Source organism: Meriones unguiculatus, chromosome 7, assembly GCF_030254825.1.
Source record: "Meriones unguiculatus strain TT.TT164.6M chromosome 7, Bangor_MerUng_6.1, whole genome shotgun sequence".
Classification (NCBI taxonomy): domain Eukaryota; kingdom Metazoa; phylum Chordata; class Mammalia; order Rodentia; family Muridae; genus Meriones; species Meriones unguiculatus.
Genome location: NC_083355.1, coordinates 6,089,442 through 6,108,510, shown reverse-complemented (window position 1 = coordinate 6,108,510; position 19,069 = coordinate 6,089,442). Strand labels below are relative to the sequence as shown.

General features: G+C 50.1%; 1 protein-coding gene across 1 annotated transcript in view; it reads right to left on the bottom strand.

The window, feature by feature from the left end:
* Positions 1–4,509: 4,509 nt before the first annotated feature.
* The window catches only part of Srp68 (signal recognition particle 68), a 29,839-nt gene continuing 15,279 nt past the window's right edge, over positions 4,510–19,069 (bottom strand). Inside the window, exons 9-16 of the mRNA XM_021636024.2 lie at positions 13,722–13,820; positions 12,408–12,472; positions 9,925–10,081; positions 8,929–9,023; positions 7,483–7,612; positions 6,247–6,322; positions 5,824–5,876; positions 4,510–5,276 (exon numbers count right to left, since the gene is read on the bottom strand). Of these exons, the coding sequence (XP_021491699.1) occupies positions 5,049–5,276; positions 5,824–5,876; positions 6,247–6,322; positions 7,483–7,612; positions 8,929–9,023; positions 9,925–10,081; positions 12,408–12,472; positions 13,722–13,820 (903 nt within the window). The 3' untranslated portion in view covers positions 4,510–5,048. The remainder of the gene's footprint in view (positions 5,277–5,823; positions 5,877–6,246; positions 6,323–7,482; positions 7,613–8,928; positions 9,024–9,924; positions 10,082–12,407; positions 12,473–13,721; positions 13,821–19,069) is intronic.

The following is a 19,069-nucleotide window of genomic DNA, read 5'->3' as shown; positions in this document are numbered from 1 at the left end:
TGCCTCAAGGCTCAAGGACTAATTGACACACTGCAAGAAAAATGAGCGCTGACTTCCTGGTGTGCTGTCCACCGTAAGATCAAATCAAATCGACTCCCAGCTGAGGGCTGGCCATAGGCAGGCAGGAAGACTCATCACAGCGGGGGGTTCCTACTCAGAGGGCAGCCACCTTGGTGCCAAGGATGAATCATAGGAGAAAGCCATGGCCGTTCCTGTCTCTACTGAGACCTGCAATGTTGGCATGGCAGCCACTACCCTGTGGCTCCTGGGCATTTGAACACGCCTAAACCAAACTGAGTGTATTCCGTGTACAAAATTTGTATTGGATCTCAAACACTTTCTGTGGAAAAGGACAAAATGTCTCACTCCTTTTCAACATTAGTGACACATTGCAATGGCATTTTGAGTATATTGAGTTAAATATGATAACTCCCCCATGACCTCCCACTTTTAATTTGGCTTTTACTGCTGGGGCTGGAGTTCAGTTGGTAGAATACCAGCCTAGCATTCTTGAGGCCCTGGCTTCAATATTCAGCACTACATATCCCCAGGAACACTTGACATTCAAGCTTTGGAGGGACAGAGGCACAAAGATCAGTAGTTCAAGGTTATCTCTGGCTACGGGGCCTGAGACTAGCTGGAGCTACAGGAGTCCCTGTCTTAAAAATAAATAAATAGGGGCTGGAGAAACGGCTCAGGTGTTAAGGGCTCTGGCTGCACTTCCAGAGGACCCTAGCACCCACAAGGTGGATCATCGCTATTTGTCACTCCAGTTCCAAGGCATCTGATATCCTCTTCCACCCTGAGGATTGCATGCATGTTCTGCACATGAAAGCATGTAGTAGGCAAAACACACAGAATTTTAAAATAAAATTTAAAATAAAAAAAATCTGTGCCTTCTAACAAACTTGTTAATACAGGGGAGGCTTGCATTCATAGCTCAGCTCGTATTCTCTGAGACATAGGTGGGTGTTTTGACAAGTTGTTACCCCAGCACTTAAAAGGAAGGATCAGGAGTTCAAGGTCATCTTCAGATCTGCAACAATTTCAAAGCCAGCCGGAACTCCACCAGACTGTCTCAAAGCAAAAAATTTTATGGTGCAGAGGCAGGAGGATTGATGCTGAGTTTGAGACCATGCCAAGACCCTGTCTAAAACAGAGAAACAAAAACAAAAAACTTAGTAGCATAACTCTGACCTACCAGTTGAACAGGGTGGACCCCAGGGCACACCTCCAGCCCTGTGGGACATGGTTTCTGGTCCTCCCTGTCCCTTACCCTGCTTCCTCCTCTGTGGATCCAGAGGTTTGAAACCAGCTGAGCACTCCAGTCCCTCTCACCCTATACCTTCAGTGTTCCTGGTCTGCAACTGCAGCCTGAGGTGCAGCTCATGTGAAACCAGAGGGCTTTGGGGCCTGAGGAGAGCTGAGCAGACAGGGAACCGCTCAGCACAGCTAAGTACAAGTACAGCTGTGTGCAGGGCCACTTGGCAAAAATGCCAGGCCTCAAGCCTCCCTAGCTCAGGAGCCCCTCCGGAGGTCCTTGTCCCCTGCAAGAAGCAGATGGTGGTAATTAGTTTTCTTTTCCCTGCAAGCAGGAAATTGCCCTTGGTTTGCACAGAATCTGCCATCCGACCCTTGGACAACCTGAATGACTTCCGTCCCTTATGCTCTTTGCCCCAGCTAGGAACAGAGGACCCATCCACCAACTAGGCCGAGAGAGGACAGCGGGGTGGGAAGTTAGAAGCCTCCTTCCTGTCAGGCACAGATTCTGGGTTGAGCCCCAGAATCTGAGGAGCTGTCTGGGGGAGGTTCTTTTTGGCAGTGTGCCTGATTAAATGGAGTGCCAGAGGAAGGTCTGCCCAGAGAGGAACAAAAGGAGGCACAGCCCACCTCTCGGGGCAGCAAGGGCTGTTGCTCTTCCTCCAGGGCCTTCTACACCAAGGAACTAGGAGCAGCATTACTTAAGGCTGCCAAGAGAGCACTCAGGAGAGGAAGAATGACCTCCACGCCCACACCACAGCACTCAAGCACACCTCTCCCCAGTAAGAGTAAATTAAATGTGTCATTTGAGCTCTCACTCCCCCCCCCCCTTTTTTTTTTGAACCTACAGGAAATTAAGGATCCTCTGCGGGCATTTGCAGAGCCCTTCCTGCAGAGAGGAAGTCAGCATGCACGCACACACATACACAGCAGACAGCCGGGTTTCAGCCTGCCCAGGAGCACCCCTGACCACTGCCCAGGCTCTGCAGAGGCCCGGCAGCCATTGTGCCGGTATGGCTAAGGCTAAAAGAACAGCAGGTTAGATTGTTCCAATTGGTGCTGTCAAGGTGCAGGCAGCTTCCAATTTATTCTCTCAAGCTTCGGAGCATCAATAAATTCTACAGCTAAATCTGCTTTCCATCTCCTTTGTAGCAACAGCTGTCTTCAAAGGAAAAAAACTAAATAAATCAGAAGCAGCACATATCTTTGCTATCTTTGGGTATTTTCTTATCCCTCTGAATGTTCAGGGAATGCAGGCACCAAGGGGCTGCTTTGAATCCTGCGATCAGCTAGTTTTTCTGTGTAATTAACGGTGTATGGTCACAGCACAGGAGAGGGAGCAGGGCCCTTCTCTCCTGGAGAGGGTGAAGCCAGCACCCCAGCTTTCAGCTGCTGCCTGTGGTCCAAGACCACTGTGGGACAAGGGTTGCTCTCTCATTGTCGTAGGCTGTCAGCTCAGCCTGGTTAAAAACTTGAGTTGCTACAAGGGAAGACCGCAGTTGAGGCTGGCAATGTCCTGCTGCAAGCAGGGGTTTCAAAATTCCACTCTTGACATAAAGCAGCAGGGAAGGGATGTACATTGAGGGAGGAGGGCACGATGGAAAAAATACCCAGGAGTTTCTCAAGGCCTCCCCCCTGTCACCTTTCTCAGCAGAACTCTGCCTCCCGCAGTGTCCCACCCAATGGACCCGATCAGGCAGGGAAGCCAGTGATGAGTGCCTTCTCCCTATAGTCCCCTCAATCCAGGGAGAAAGAAGACAGACAAGAACAGGGATTCCTTCTAGGAAGGGACATGAGCTTCAACAGAACAGGGCCCACCTCCTGGGCCCGAGGACTGTGATACAGGTTGCTAGAATGCCCATGAGTCCTGTCTTGTATGAAAGAATTTGTGAGCTGATTAGAGACCTCAGCCCTGACCCCTGCCAGGTCCATTTTCTTATGTACATACATCATGTGTGTGACCCAAATGCAGTGTTCTACATCGTCATGTCACAGTCAGCAAGCATGAGGCTGACAATGCCAGTGCCTCTCAGGGTGCTAATGGCAGAGACCCTGGGAGGAATAGATAGCTACAAGGAAGAAACAAACAAAACAAAAAAACCACTGAACAATCTTGTAATGAAGAGCAGTCTGAACGATGCGTGGTATCCATGAGGCTACGCTGTGGAGGGGCTGTAGGGTAAGAGGAGATAGAGACCTCCTTCCTAAGATGAGGCAAACTGAGCCACAGCTGAAAAGAGCCTCTCCAACCCGGACTCCCTACACAGCAGAGCCCCAGGGTAGAGAACAAGCCAGAGGGACAGAATGTGTGCAGAGGCGCAGAGCCTCAGCCAGTGGCCTGGGGCTGTAAGGGCAGAGGAGGCGGAGGGTAGGAATTAAGGACTGGGCTTCAGTGACCCCAACGGCCAATGTACCCACCCAGCATGTGCAAGACCTGGGTTCAGTCACCAGTTCCAAAGGAAAATGAGATGACCCCAGCACCGGCTCAGGCCCATCCTGACACTGACCAGAGCCTTCAGGACTAAATGCAGCAGCTGTTAATCTGTAGTCATTCATCTTGCTGTATCTTCATAGGGAGGGAGGAACGGAGGGAAGGAGCGAAGCAGAGGGGAAAGGAAACTCTTAAATTACAGGCAGATGGTCAAACTTCAAAACGAAAATAATCTGAACCCCAGGACAGCCAAGATCATACGCAGTAAACAGCTTTATGGCTCCTTGATGCCTAAGCACTTCCCAATGGAGAAGGCGGCCACCCGAGTCTCCAGGCCAGCACAGCATGTCTCCCATAACCCTTCCACCCCTGGTATGCGTGCCTGCCGGGACCCCCCTCCAGGCCCTCAGCCTTCAGCCTGCCCTTACACCATCCAGCCTGTTCCGGTCTGAACTTCGTGTAGCCAACATTTCACTCATCTGGTAGACCTTTGCTTTCCAAAGGGACTGAGAATTACTGGTGAATTTCAGGCTTACGCCAGGTTTATTCTTTCTTACATTTTTTTTTTTTTTTTGTGATGTCTGTTACTGATGCTGTAACAGAAAATAAGGAAAAGTATGTCCAAAGAAAACAACAGGGTAAGGAGGGAAGAGGATGATGTGGCGGCATCTAAATTTATAGACGGGGACTCTGAAAGCCGTACCTCCAACACATGTGGCTGCCAGCACGGCAGGATGCCCTCGCCTTCGCGGCCATTCGACCAAGTCCCTGGGAGAGCTGGCAGGGAGTGAGGAAGGGCATGTAAGGAACAGGCACAGTCTCCGTCATCTTTGCCTTTTAATAGAAGATTTGGTTTCATCATTTACGAGTGTAACATAGTTAAAAATAGAGCGCTCTGCTTGTTCTCGAGGAGGAGGTAAGGCTGACCATAACTCTGGGTGACGCTGCCCACGTTTCAGTCATTGACAAACTTCAGGGGATTCTGGACGCTCACAGCAAGGAGTTCATTTCAAATCCATGGGACTGAGGACACATGACAAACACTCCCAAGCCCCCCAAGCCTGGTGTGGACCCCCAAACTCATACTGACCAAAACTGATCAGCCATGGCTTACAAGGACCAGGACAGCAGCAGTCCCCAGGAGGCACAGGGGACAGAGAGACCCCAATTCTGGGCCCAGAAGATGACAGGTTACAAAAGTAAGTCACAAACACACAAGATGTAAGGACAGAGGGCTGAGGGTGCTGAGCTCTGTCCCCAGCCAATGCAGACCTGGATTTAATGCCATGGAACGTGCCCGGCCTGTCTCACAATACAGAGTAAGTCAGGACCTCCCTGCCCCTGAGGAAGAGCCTGGTTAGCTCCTGAATCCAAAAATGCCCTTGATATAGCCTGTGAGGCCACTCTTGGTCTTCTGCTCCAACTTGTCCTCAAGGGGTGGGAAGGCCACATGGTTGAGGGCCAGGTCAAAGAACAAAGGCTTGCAAGGGATGGGCTGGAACCCTGGTGGAAAGTGCACGAGGTTGGCTTGCTTGGTGACGAGGGAAGGATCCAGGCAAAAGGTCTCAAACCTTTCAACCAGAGGCTGGAAGACAGATTAAAACGTCAGTCGAAGGCCCACGCGGGATGCTGCTGTGCTGTGCTGTGCTCACAGCCTGCTCGTGCTCGCTCTTCCAGCTCTCGGTTTGTGTGTGCGCATGTTGTGAATACAGGCCTGATTCTTACACAGCATGTTCCTAAGCTACTTTCTTACGTTACTTTTACTTCTCTGTGTGTATGACTGTTTTGCCTGAATACACACATGTGCACCACCTGCATGCGTAGTGGCTGCACGAGTCAGAGGACGGCACTGGCTCTCCTAGAAGTGAGGGATGGCTATGGGCCAGTGGCTGCTTCAAGTCAAGCCTGCAAGAGTAGCAAGTGCTCTGAACTGCTGAGCCATCTCTTCAGCCTCACGTGTCCCCAGCTTTATTAGTTACTGACACTGGACGTGAGACCTTCCTCCACTTCCCTAGGGGACATGACAATTAACAAGCCATTTGAGTAGCTTCTGGGTGTCTGGGCAAGGAAAGGGGTTCCTAGAAGCAGGGCAGAGTGTTCCCTTATTCCCGGAAGGCCACAGACAGTCTTACCGTAGTGTCTTTGACTTGGGAGGAGGTCTCTGTTTGGTGGGAGTCGTTTGCATCTGAAAATTCACAGGGATTCAGTAAGAACAGGGGCTTTGCACATTCTTGCCACGATAAGGCTTTTCACCAGCATGGTAAGCATAGCTCTAAATCCCGAGTAAAGCTGGTCAGTAGGAACAGAGTCCGATATCACTGCGGTCACCCCACAGAGGCAGCGGGGTTTGGAAGATGCTGAGAAGGGATAGTATGACAGGGTTTTCAAATCCCTCTACACAGTGCAGTGCCTAGTGAGGCAGAAAGGGCTAGGAAATGGCAGTCTTAAGAGACCAACCCAAACAGCGCTTTTTACAGTAAAACAGTAGTGGAGGGTGCGGAAGAAAAGTAGCAGAGGGAGTCTGGGGCACAGCCGAGACCAGGGAGGCGGCTTACCCAGGATGGCTGCAGCCTGCAGCGAACACTTCTCTGACCGTACTTGAGTGATGAGCTCTTGCACATCAGGCAGGTCCTGCAGTAACAGAACACACACTGAGCAGCAGGCCAGGCGGAGCGGCAAGCCACGCAGGCCTGGGGTAGGTGATGATTCCATTGGGATTTCAGATTTTTTAGACTTAAAAAGAAAAAAACCACAGAAGGCAGAAGGAGACAGATCTCTGAGTTCAAGGCCTAGTCTACAAAGTGAGTTCCAGACAGCTAGGGCTACACAGAGTAAATCCTGACTTGGGGGGTGGGGGTAAAGTCTCCATTTTGAAAAAAACAAAACAAAACAAAACAAAACAAAACAAAACAAAACAAACAAAAACCAAAACTCAACACATGCTGGGCCTGGTAGATAATGCAAGCACTTGGGAGGTAAGTGTTCAAGGCCAGCCTCGGCCACACAGTGAATGTGAGGTCAACCTGAAGAGCACATCCTCCTAAAACACCAGAAACCAATACCAGCACCACCCTGGCTGCTTCTACGTGGGAAAGGCTGACACAGCTTAAGGAACAGCCCCCAAAAGAGCAGCACTGCTTGCCCAGCTCTGAGTGTAGCCCACGCCCACACCGGGTACACACACCTGCTAATTTCATCTTCACGAGCACCCAGGGTGGCCACTCTGAACTTTTATTTGGCAAATGAGAGACCGGAAGCATGGTGAGGGTAAAGGCTGGGACAGTCACACTCCCAAGAACAAAGGTGGGATGGAGAGTGCATTGAAAACCCCAGTGTCCACTCCAGATCCCACATCTGGCAGAACCACTCTGACGGGGACACAGCGTTTGAAATTTTTCCAGGTGGTTTCAATGAGTAGCCAATCTGAGAACAACACATGGGGCTTGTGTCTCCATAGCCAGAGAAACGGCTTTTCCCCACCCTATCTCTCAGACAGGCTTCTTCTCTGTGGTCACGGCTGACTCTGAGCTTGCTCTGCAGCCTAGACTGGCTTCACCTGACCCTGCAGCCTCAGCCTTTGCAGGGCAAAGGTTACAGGCATGCCTACCCCCAGCTGGAGGAAATAGCTTCCTTTCCTAGCTAAGCCCTCTTCAGGCCTGGAGCAGGGTGGGTTACAGAGATAATGACTCAGGATGCTGGGAGAAGGGCTGCTCAGAGGCTGCCAGCTGGGGTGCCCACAGGCACCCCACACCTCACTAGCACTTGGAAACAAGGGGAGGTCCCCAGCTCACCTTCAGGCTGTTCTTGAAGGCCTCCCCATCAGAACTAACTTCATTTGCATATTTCAGAACTCTGTCATAGAGGACGAGGGCTTCACTCCACTTCTTCACCAGCACATAGGACTGAGCAATGAAAAAACACCTGATGGAGAAAGAGTCACAGCATTCTAAAGCAACAGTTGCCTAACAACAAGGCGGCAGTCCTTGCTGTCAGGCTTAATGTTCAATCTGGAAACAGAGCCAGGCATATGCCTTTAATCCCTTCACTCAGGGAGGCAGGGGCAGGCGGATCTCTGTGAGATTGAGGCCAGGCCAGTCTGGTCTACACAGCATGTAGCATGTGCAGGACAGCCAGGGGTACACAGAGAAACCCTGTCTCAAACAAAACAAAACAAAACACAACAACAACCCAAAAAAAATCCAAAACAACAACAAAAAACAATCAAAAAAACCCCAAAAATAAAACAAAGATAAAAACAAAAAAGGACTCTTTGGTTTTTGTCTTTTTTGGAGACAGGGTTTCTCTGTGTAGCCCTAGTTGTCTTGGACTCCCTTTGTAGACCAGGCTGGCCTTGAACTCACAGAGATCTGCCTGCCTCTGCCTCCTGTGTGCTCGGATTACAAGCATGTGCCCCTGAGTCCAGCAAAAACAGGGTTCTTAACTCTGGATTACTGTCTTGGAAACCCCACCCCTGACCCTCTGCTGGAAAACTTCCAAATATGCCCCAGCAATTTCAGATGGCTCTTACGCAGGTCCAGTACAAACCACTGTCTTTAACTGGCTGACTGCAGAGGAGGCATTCCCAAGGATGGTGGCAACTAGAGGCAGCAGGAGAGGAATGCCAACTAGTTAAAACATAGCTCACCACTGTCTACATGTCTGAGCCATAACTGTCTATTTCCCTCCAAGCATCTCTTTTCAGAAAACCAAACCAAAGTTCTATAGGCCAACTGAACCGTGGTGCTGCCCTTGACATAACAGACAGGGCTATGAGGGAACCTAGAGAGGAGGGCCAATGAAAGGTGGCTCGCACTCTCTCCTCTGCACCCGCCCTGATCCCTGCCCTTGCCGAGCACTTTCGAGTGAGCCACACCAGGACCCAGCTCAGCCGCTGAGATCTCTGTTTCAGCCCAGGTCAGCTCGGGCTCCCTGAACTGGCTGCTCTAGTTTGCCAACGCCCTCGCCAATGCTTGCTCTTTCAGTGCTTTCACTGGGAGAGAAGAAAGAGAAGGAAGCTAAGGTTAAGCACAAGGTCTGTCAGAAATGTAGATGAAGAACTCTGGAACTCCTGGCTGCTGTTTTGGCTGAGGGTTTCCTTTAGATACACAGGTGTGCACAATCTCTCATAGCTAGGCAGCCACGTTAACTCCGACGACCGTGCCTCCACAGGGCAGGCCATGCCACGAAGCTTATTGGTGGGGGGCAGAGCTGAGCCCTCTCCTCCTAAAGGACATTACCTGTAAGCTTTGAACACCAGGGTCTTGAGGCCTATCTCTTTCTGGAAGGTTCTGTCCTCTTCTAAGCCTGGAAGCTGCAGCAATTCCACGAGATTCTACACAGACACAACAAGAAAATTCGTGAGAACCCCAGTCTGATCTTATCAGAAGACCTTTCAGGAGCAGACGGGGCGGAGAAAAATGGAGTCCACACTCAAAAGTCACGGGAAGTCAATGAGGCGTGGCCCGGCAGCAGCTGCGCCTGGCATCCCCTCCCTGCCCACACGGAGAGCGCATTTGTCCCTCACCAACCTTCAGAGACTTCTTGACCATTCAGAGTGGAAAACCTACACTTCAGATTAGCCTACTCATTTGACGGTGACAGGCAGCATGTATGCACACATGTGCGCCCATGCACACGGAGGCCAGAGGTCAACATCACCTGACTTGTGTGAGACTCCCTCTCACCCACTCTGCTAGACTGTCTGGCCACCAAGCCCCAGGACCTTCCTGTCCTTAACTCCCTAGTGCTGGGATTACGGGTGCTCGCTGCTGGGCCTGGCCTTTGATGTGGATTCTGAATGAGGCTCCAGCCTAGGTCCTTTCCTGAGCCACCTCCCCAGCCCCATGGTCTTCATTTTTCTGGAGGTGACGTAGCCCAGCTGACCTTGAACCCACTACAAGCTTGCTTGGTGTACCCACACTATGGTTAGGATTACAGGCGACACCCATCCTGCCTGGCTTACAAGCATCAAGCTTACTAACCAACCAACTTCCGGCAGGCTGACAGAATGGTTCGGGTCTGCGGATGCCCTTGGTGAATGCCTGTGGGTACACGAGTATCTACACCTCAAAATGTCTGAAACATGGAGCACTAGGCTTCTGAATTCCTGTAAGACTGCTCTTTATCTTCCACTAGCTACTAGTCGATCAGGCTCTCAACAGTCCTTCACTATCCAAATCAGTTTGTGTTCAACACAGCAGAGGGGAGGTTGCCTTTCCAGTCCCCAGCGTTACCTGCAGGATGATGTCATAGAGCCTGATCAGGTCCTGAGGCCTGGGAGAGCGCTTGCTATCATCTTCCGGCTGCTGCTGCAGCAGGGCCCTATGTAGGCCTTTAGCCATGTTCTCATTTCGCCTGATGGCCGTGGACAGCTTGATGTAGGTCAGGTAGCTGCAATGCACACGCCGGCTCAGGTTACTGAAGGAAGCTCAGGTTCTGGACAGAGCACTGACTCGGGGCTGACCGAGGGCGGGGGGATGTGGAGCTTCCCACAGCAGGGCTATCTGGCCCTCACTCCCTCTCCCGGAGGCACGGGGCTCCCAGCTTTAGAGGACACTGCTAGTCCTCAGAATGCATTAGCTGGTTTCTGGAGGAGGACTGGTCAGCTGCCAAGCACACGGCACAGGACACTGTGCTGTCACCATGTGGCCTCACTCACATTAGCCACAGGGGCTACTCTGAGAGGCTACACATGGATGAGGAGTGAGAGAGCATGGCGGGGACACAGCGCAGTGGAGTGTGTGTGGAGCAGGGGAAACTACATTAGGCATAAATGTGACCAAGTCAAGAGGAGCAACACTTTGAGAGCTAAAAGGAGTATGTAAGGAATGCTAAAATAACTGAAAAAGTTAATTTTGAGAAACAGGTGAAAAGGTTATGAGAGGGTTTCCTAAAAGTAGCTACGATACACGAGCAGATATAGGTTTACAAAGTTCACCAAAACACAAAAGCTACCTGATTCCTGACTCACCATTTTGGTCCAAAGCTGCCCTCTCAACCATGAAGATCTTAGGAGAGTGGAAACTCACACCCTGCCCAGCCACCCCCGAAGGTGAGAAGGTGGCCTCAGAGGCCCTGGTCCCGGTCAGAGGATGGGCTCAACTCTGCCTCTGGGGTTCCACACTACCCAGACGTGGATGCAAAGCTCTCCAGGAGCCTCCTCAGGCTGACTAAACACATAACATCTATGGGCGAACCCAGTTCGATATGCCAAGGGCCTGAGTCATCTGACAGTCAATTTGACATTCACAAACACCAAACCCCCAAGAGCGGAGATCAAATGTGACAAGGGAGGAATGTGTGTTATGTGTGTGTGTGTGTGTGTGTGTGTGCATGCGTTTGGTGGCTGGGAGTCTTAGGCATATACGCTAGGCAAGCGCCCTGCCTGCCACTGAGCCACACCCTCCTATGACCTTCCTGTAGGCTTTGTATTTATGAGAATCATCCATTCCTTTCAACAAACAAAAACCAAAAACGGGCAGGAAGGGCTGAAGATGGAGGAATACTTTACCATGCAAGTTGTAAGCAGTGGGCAAGAAATTAACATTTCAAAGTCAAATGCAAAGGAAAGTTGGGTGGGAAGTGGAATTGTCAATATATTCTTCTTCAGTGTGCTAAAAAATATACTTTCTGTGAGATGAAATGCCAAGGCTTCATGTGCTCCGCTACTAGCAGGTTGTGAGGACTTAACCCATCTTTAAGGGGATTTAAACATGTATGTGAAAGAGCACACGGGGCCAACAAGACAGCTCAGGCCTGCAATCCCAGAACTTGAGAGGCTCAGACAGAGGTATTGCTGGGAGTTAGAGACTGCACAGAAGTTCCAGGCTAGGCTGGGTTACATACTAAGATTCTGTCTCTAAAACTCCATAAATAAAGAGCAAATGAGAAGCAGCAAGCAGGCACGCAAAAGGGCACTGCAAAGACCCTGCCCAAGCAGCAGCAGTGACACACACACAGTGAACAAAGCACATGGCGGTCAATGACTGCACAGGAGCAAGCCGGGCAGGCTCGCGCCTCACACATGGTTGCAGGCGGAATTAACATGTGAAAGTGACATAAAGTGCAGAACTAGGGAGAAGGAAGGAAGCGGGCTCTAAGTCACAGCAGCTCCAAAGTTACTGGCTGAGGCTGGGTGTGGTGATTCACATCTGAAATTCCACCATGCTTAAAACTGAGGCAGGAGGATTCCCAAGAGTTTGAGGCCAAATTAGGTTACAAGTGAGATCCTGCACAAAAACAAAAAACAAAAAACAAAGCCAAGGGACAGAGTGACGGACTAGCTGGTGAGGGAGGGGCTAGCTGGAGAAGACGCATGCTGTGCTAGCCGGAACGATTCGTTTGGGAGAGGCCAGAGACAGCTGGAAGCCTATGAATTTGAAGATAGCTTGGTCCACACAGTGAGTTCTTGGATAGCCAGGGCTACGTAAAGAGACTGTCTCAAACAAGCAAGCAGGAGGCTAAGGGGCTCAAGAGACAGACTGGGGCTTAGGAGCACTGGTCCTGCAGAGGACCAGGGTTGGTCTCTCAGCATCCACATGCCACCTCACAACCACCTGTTATGCTAGTTCCTGGGGAGCCAACGCCCTCTTCTGGCCTCCATGGCTACCAGGGACATATGTGACGCACAGATATACATGCAGGCGCCCATATATATAAAATTAAACTAAAAACCTTAAATGTATATAAGCACACACAAAAGAAAGTTAACCCTCACCTGTGCAGGTACTGGAGATTAGAAACCTTCCCCGGCTCTCCATCAATGGTATAATCTCTCTGTTTCTGAAAAGGTCAAAAAGGTAAAAAGTAACTCGTGCCTTGGCTCTCAATACCCTTCAACCACTGTGGTCCATAAAGTTCTCCCCACAGAGCCACAAACTCTATCAGGTGTCATGCCCTCAGGAGCCAGCACCTATCAACATTACAGAATGACGATCACTCAGTTGCCACTGACATCCGAAGCCTGGCCTTGAAGGACAGAATGCTGAGCCACAGCCTTCTGCTGAAGCTGCAGGTGAGGCTTCCTGCCCTCTGGTCCCAGGGTCTTACCCCAGTCACTACAATCAGACAGCCCTGCTGGGTGTGGGGACACACACCTGTAACCCTAGCTCTTCATGAGACCAAGAAAGAAGAACCTAGGTTTGATTATAGCCTGGGAACTTAAGGAGATCTTGGCTCAAACGATTTTTAAAAAACCCACAAGACTTGCCTAGCATGCACAAGGCCCTGTGTTCAAGGAGTAGAACTACAAAACAAAAAAAGTAGTCAGACCATGGTAGTACCTAGCGTTTGCTTTGGACCTGGTGTACCCTGTGCTGTCACACCTGAGTGAGGCTGAGGACCAGGCCCTAAACCTTGACCTCCACCCCTGACCTCCAGCAGCCGTGGTGATGTTCCTGCACCTGGTAGAAGAGCCTGCGGGTGTGACTATTTAAGTGTTTCAGTTCTAAACTGGTGGTCCTCCTGCCTCAGTCTGCAGAATGTTACAGTCACAGGTGTGCACCTCACCTTTATAGCCATCTCTGGGCACGTTAAAATGCCGTTTAAGAACAGGCAGAAACCAGTCATGGCTACCAACCTCGGCAAGTCTGGCCCTCCCTGAGGCAGGAGCAAGAGTTAAAGTCCATCTTGGGCTATACAGTTAAGATTCTGCTTCAACAAAACACCAGCGGGGACCATCACCAGGGAAGGGACATTACAAGGAAGAAAGTAGGGTGTGGTGACACAGAAGGTATAAAACGGTTTTAGGCTTTCAGTCCAGGTGCCTGAAAGGCCCACAATATGGACAGCATTAGAAAAGGGAGGCACCAGACACCAGGGCGCTCCTGGAGACAGGAAGCTGTGACCCCAGGATGACTATGAAGCCATAAGAACGAAGTTGTAAACCTGGCGGAGCCCTGAGGCCTCCGCGGCTTATAAGCTGATCAATCTACAAACACCCCAAGGCCAAGCGATGCACAGTGACCCGCACCTCCCCTCCCGAGGACAGGACAGGAGGGGAGGGCCTGGAACCGGGCAGGAGATGTCTGACCTGATCAGGCTTCAGCTCTTCCCTTACGGCCTGAAGGGCGTCTCGGCACTCACTGAGCACGGACTCGAACAGGCGCTCCTTTGTCTCTTCACTTTCAGCCTAGACAGTGGCAAAACGCAAAAGACTGTTGAGCAAACTGGAGGAGGGCACAGGAGTAACTGATCCTCCTGCCACACCTGCCCCAGGAGAGCCTGTAAAGTATGTAAATGTGTGCATGTGTGTGTGCCCATGAAGGCCAAAAGAGGGCATGGGGTCCCGGAACTAGACTTGTGAGCCAGCCAATAGTGTGCTGGGAACTGAACCTGGGTCCTCTGAAGGAGCAGCTGACCTTAACTCCAGCCCTCATGGTGCCTTTACACAGCATTGTGCATATGATGCTCTTATCCAGCATTCACACTGCAATGGGAACTATACTGAAAAAGCGAGCACAGCCCCGCAACTGCCAGGGCACCGGTGCTCTGAGCGCCTCCCTACCCTAGACCTCACACCTCTGCTAGGTGCCAACACCCCGCACCCCTGGAGAAGTGACCAACAGAAGTACAGCTTCACCAAAGTTTACTCTGGACAACAGTGAGTTTATCAGGCTTACTTACAGGGCAGCGGGTGAGGGCCTACAGGCAGCAAGGTGTGACCTTAAAGCTGCCACCCCAGAAGGCCTGCACCCAATAGGGATAATGGCTCCTCCAAGCCTGAGCAGACAGAGTCCCCTTCTCTGCCTTTCCCCAACGCCCCGTGCTGTTAGGGCAGAACTGCACACGGCCTGCATACAACTGGTTGGGAGAGGAGGCTGGATACTCAGGTGACCGTCCTATGACCCTCTGGGTGCCCTCCCTCAATGAGGAAATGTGAACAGCCAGCAAGCCCAGTCATTACAATCTTCTGTGAGGAGTCCCGGCCAAACTCCTGAGATGGCATCAGTTTGGCTCAGAGGATGTCTGCAAACCTTTACAAATGTGAGCCGATCTGCAGCTTCTGATTTCTTCTAGATTCGAGCGACAGACAGACAGTGCTAATCAAAAGCCAACCAGAGCGATATTTCTCTTAAGTGTCAGAATAAGTTGTCTTCTCTAGACATTCTGTGTCCAATGTGGCCAACGTGTCATACGTGGCCAACTCTGAGAACAACTTTTGGGCAGAAATGGTTGCCAAGGATGAGGTGACAGCCTTTGTACGGTACTAGGCATCGCCCTCTGCCACTCCACTCGGACAAATGCCAAAGTGATTCATTAACTGAATGCCTGCTTATCCGGCCTGAAGAATCCAGCTGAGCAGGGGAGCGACAGAAGGCAGAGAGCAGATGGCCCTGTGCCCCTGGCAGCCCCACTGAAATGAAAACACCAGCATTCCACAGTTATGTTTGACTTTCCACAGAGCCAACAGCCAACCTGAGAACATCAGCATCCAATCCGCCTCCGAGGAAGCTCAGAGGCCTGCCCAGAACTCCCACTCCTGTCAGAGGTGAAGGAGCTCGGAGAACACTTTCTGAAGCACACTTGTGTTTTTCCTACTTTTTAGTGTAAAGAAATCTCTGTAGACTGCACAATCTAAACCAAACAGAGCCTTCCACTTATGGGTCATCTGACTTTCCTGTCCCTCACTAATTTGGGAACAGATCGGGGCCCTGGCCTCCTGTAACTTGAAGGCAAACAGGACTCCTGAGCTCACTCCACACAACAGCAGAGCCTGATATGCAACAGGTGTGCAGAACAGGCATGCGCTCTAGCTACGCTCTGAAAAGCAGCGGGCATCAGCGTGCCCAGCAGCTGGGACTACATTATAATCTGTGGCGATTTAAATAGAACAACAGAAACAAGGCAAGGCACAGTATTGTCTGCTATGACTCCAGAGAAGATTGCTCATAATCTTGCAATTAACTCTGACAATTTTTCAAAGTAAGATTTCAGTGGAACTGTGACAACTGAGTAAGGTACGTGAGCACCCTGGCACCACTGAAGGATCCAAACAGTCACCACAGAAGGGGTCAGCCCTAGAGCCCACATTATCTCACAAACACAGCACACGGTGGGATGGGTGGGGTCAGGCTGTCCGGCAACGGGTCATGAATGAGGATCTGTCTTCTTTCCTACTGGTAGGAAGCGTTCACACTAAAAAAGTCAAAGCATGCCAGGACACTAAGCCGCTTTGTGCCTTCACCTGCAGTCACCTTGGCATCAGAGTCAAGCTTCCGATGCCCCCACATCTGCCCAGCCTCAATGAGGACTCTATGCAGATATTCCACAACAACAAGGAAAAGGCATGTCTGAAGGGAAGGACTTCGTCTGTTTTCCATGTGCCGCCCACAAAGCGCCGTGACTCAGAGCCCACCCTTATCTGAGAACTTGTCCCGAGTCTTCCTGCCCAGGGCAGTGCCTCCAAACAGGAAGTCTTTCTATAGTCACTGCTCACATTTACTCTAAAGCCTATACTTGATGCCAAGATGACGCCCGAGAGCAGACACGCCTTTCCACAAGCAGGGGCAAGACTCCTCTCTCCACGGCCCAGCCCGCCACATCTGCTACCGAGACAGCAGGGATGTGATCTGAAAACAAATGGCAAACTCCTTGCATAAAAATGTGTGGTCTTTCTCCCAGGCAGTGTCTGAAGCCTAGAAATGATGAGCTACCTACTAGTCTCAATCAATAGAGTCTAGATCCATCTTATGAAACTCCCAGTGTTCAGGTGTGCCTCAGGCCAGCCAGTACGGACACTTGGCTACAGTGTCTCCTGCTATTAAAGAGATTCCTGGGTTGTTTTCACTTGTTGGTAGAAATTGCTGGGAGATGGTGGTGTGTGACTAAGAGGCAGACAAGGCAAGCCTGGCCACATTCCCCACCACACCCACAGGAGAACCATGGGGACAGGAACCAAGCCTCATTCAGCCCTGAGAGAGCGGTCCAGATGAAAGAAACACAAGGAAATATGGCAAAGAAAGGTTTGATTTTTGTTGTTGGTGTGTCTTCTTTAAAAAAAAAAAAAAAAAAAAAAAAAGATAAATGCTCTCCACTCTATGAAGACATCAGAAAGCCAGAGCTATCTCACCAGGGAAAGGGAGAGCCTCCCAACTGAGCTCAGCACTGGGACTCAAGGTGAAGGAGGGAGCTGACTTTTCTCAAGTTGTCCTGCCACCATCTGTGTGCTGGGGCATGCAAGTCTTCCCCATCCCCACAGAAAGTACACTTAAAACGTAACCATAAATAAATAAAACAAAATGAAAGCAGGTCTTTCCCCCAGAACTGAAGGGGATAAAAATCATGAAGCTTGCAAATATTTAAAATTCTCAAAATGAGTTGCCTCAAAATAACCTCACCCCATAACTGCCAGTGATCACTCGGGATTGAGCAAGTGTTAAGAATATAAAATGGAGTGAGTGGTACAATCCCTTAAATCTCAGCATTTAGGAGGAGGAGGCAACTCAGCAAATTCCCGGATGGCCAAGGTCACAGAGAAAACCTCCTCAAGACACAAAACAAAACACACATACACATACCCCACACACTATATATGAACACACACACACACACACACACACACACACAGCACAGAAGTCAGTATAAAGGATGGTGTATGTTATCTCCTCAGGTACTTCTCCCTTCTATGCTTTCCAACTGCCGCTTCAGTATTTTAACGTCATGAAGGGAAGAAATCAGCTTGGGCTACCAAAACGGCATTCTATTTCCTAGACAGCAAAGGGGACCAATGCCAACTGGGATACTGAACACTGAGATTAAGTAGCCTGAATTTCAAAGACATAGACAGCACTTATTCCAGAATAGAAAATAATAAAAATCACCTGTCCACTATTGCCGGTGTATCTGGATCTCATTTTTACCTGTGCAGGAAAAACACTTTATGTGTTTGGTAACATCCAATTTGCTGGCGAGCAGCAACACATGAGTAGTGAAAGCCTCAGGTGCACGAAATGCTGGCTACAATCTAGACCCCCTCAACACAGAACCACTGACGAACTCCCACAGATGGGCACCAATAATGCTCAGTAAGGGAGGAGGGAGGGGCTGGGCCTGGTGGCACTTTAATCCCAGAGTTAGAAGCCAGCCTTGTCTACACAGGGTTCCAGGCCAGCAACACTATACAGTAAAGAGAGTCCAGTGAGAAGATCACTCAATTCTGTCTGAAGAAGCACTTATATAATTTCAAGATTAAAAAGCAAAGCAGGAAGCCCGTCATGGTGGCACACGCCTGTAATCCCAGCACTCAAGGAGGCAGAGGCAGGTGAATCTTTGTGAGTTTGAGGCCAGCCTGGTCTACCAAGGGAGTCCAGGACAGCCAAGACTACACAGAGAAACCCTGTTTCAAAAACAAAAAACAAAGAAACAAAATAAAGTAGGGCTGACAAGATGGCTCTGGGGTAAAGGAGCTTACCACCCAACAATGCAAACCTGACATCCTGAGGTCAATCTCTAGAACCCACATAAAGGTGAAAGGAAAACAACTCCACAGAGTCGTCCTCTGACCTCCACACAGTGGCATACACCACAGTACTCAAGCACAGAGTGTGCACACTCACGTATACACAGTCCAGGACTTAGGTAGACAGAGCGCTGCCTCCACTACAGAGCTTGAACTACTGTAAAGTTATGTGTTGACTGTAGTGGAAATTTTGGTTTCTTTAAAAACTCAGTTATGTAAGTATGTTCTTGTTTTAATCTCAAGTGTGATATGGAGTAGCTTTTAGTTTGTCTGCAGCTGATAACAGGCTCATGAGGCTCAGAGAGGGGTGTGGTCTTTGCCAGCTGCAGTCAGTTTAATTCTGAAAACTCTGAGAGGGTATAAATACCAGAGCGCAGAGAAAGAGACAGACAGACACTCTGAGAGAGAGAAGGTCGCTTCAAAAGACACTCTGAGAATAAAGAAGATTGCTGCGTTTGCTGGCTAGCTGGACTGCTGGACACCCTGACTACAAACACTGGAACTGCCCCCAAGGAACTAAGTCTAAAGAGGTCCACGCCCCCTGTCCCTTCCAACCTTCTTTCTCTCCTACCTGGGATGGGGGAGAGGCTTGGAAGAGAGGTAGAGGCATAAGGAACCCCAGAGAAAATAAGAGTTAAAGAGTTAAAAAGTATACCAACAGCTTGTTTTCTTCTTGAAAAGCAACTTTACAGAAGAAACCAGCATGTGCAGAAAAGCCTGAGTGGTCATCACTGCACTGCTCTGCTCCATGCAGAGCAGGAGGCCGAGCAGAAAACATTCACCATTCAGAAAACACCAATATTTACTTCATTTTACTTTGAGACAGGCCCTGGGTGGGCTTGAACTCACAGAAACCTGCCTGCTTCTGCCACCCTAGTGACAGGATTAGAGGGTGCCTGCCACCAAGCTTATAGAGCTGA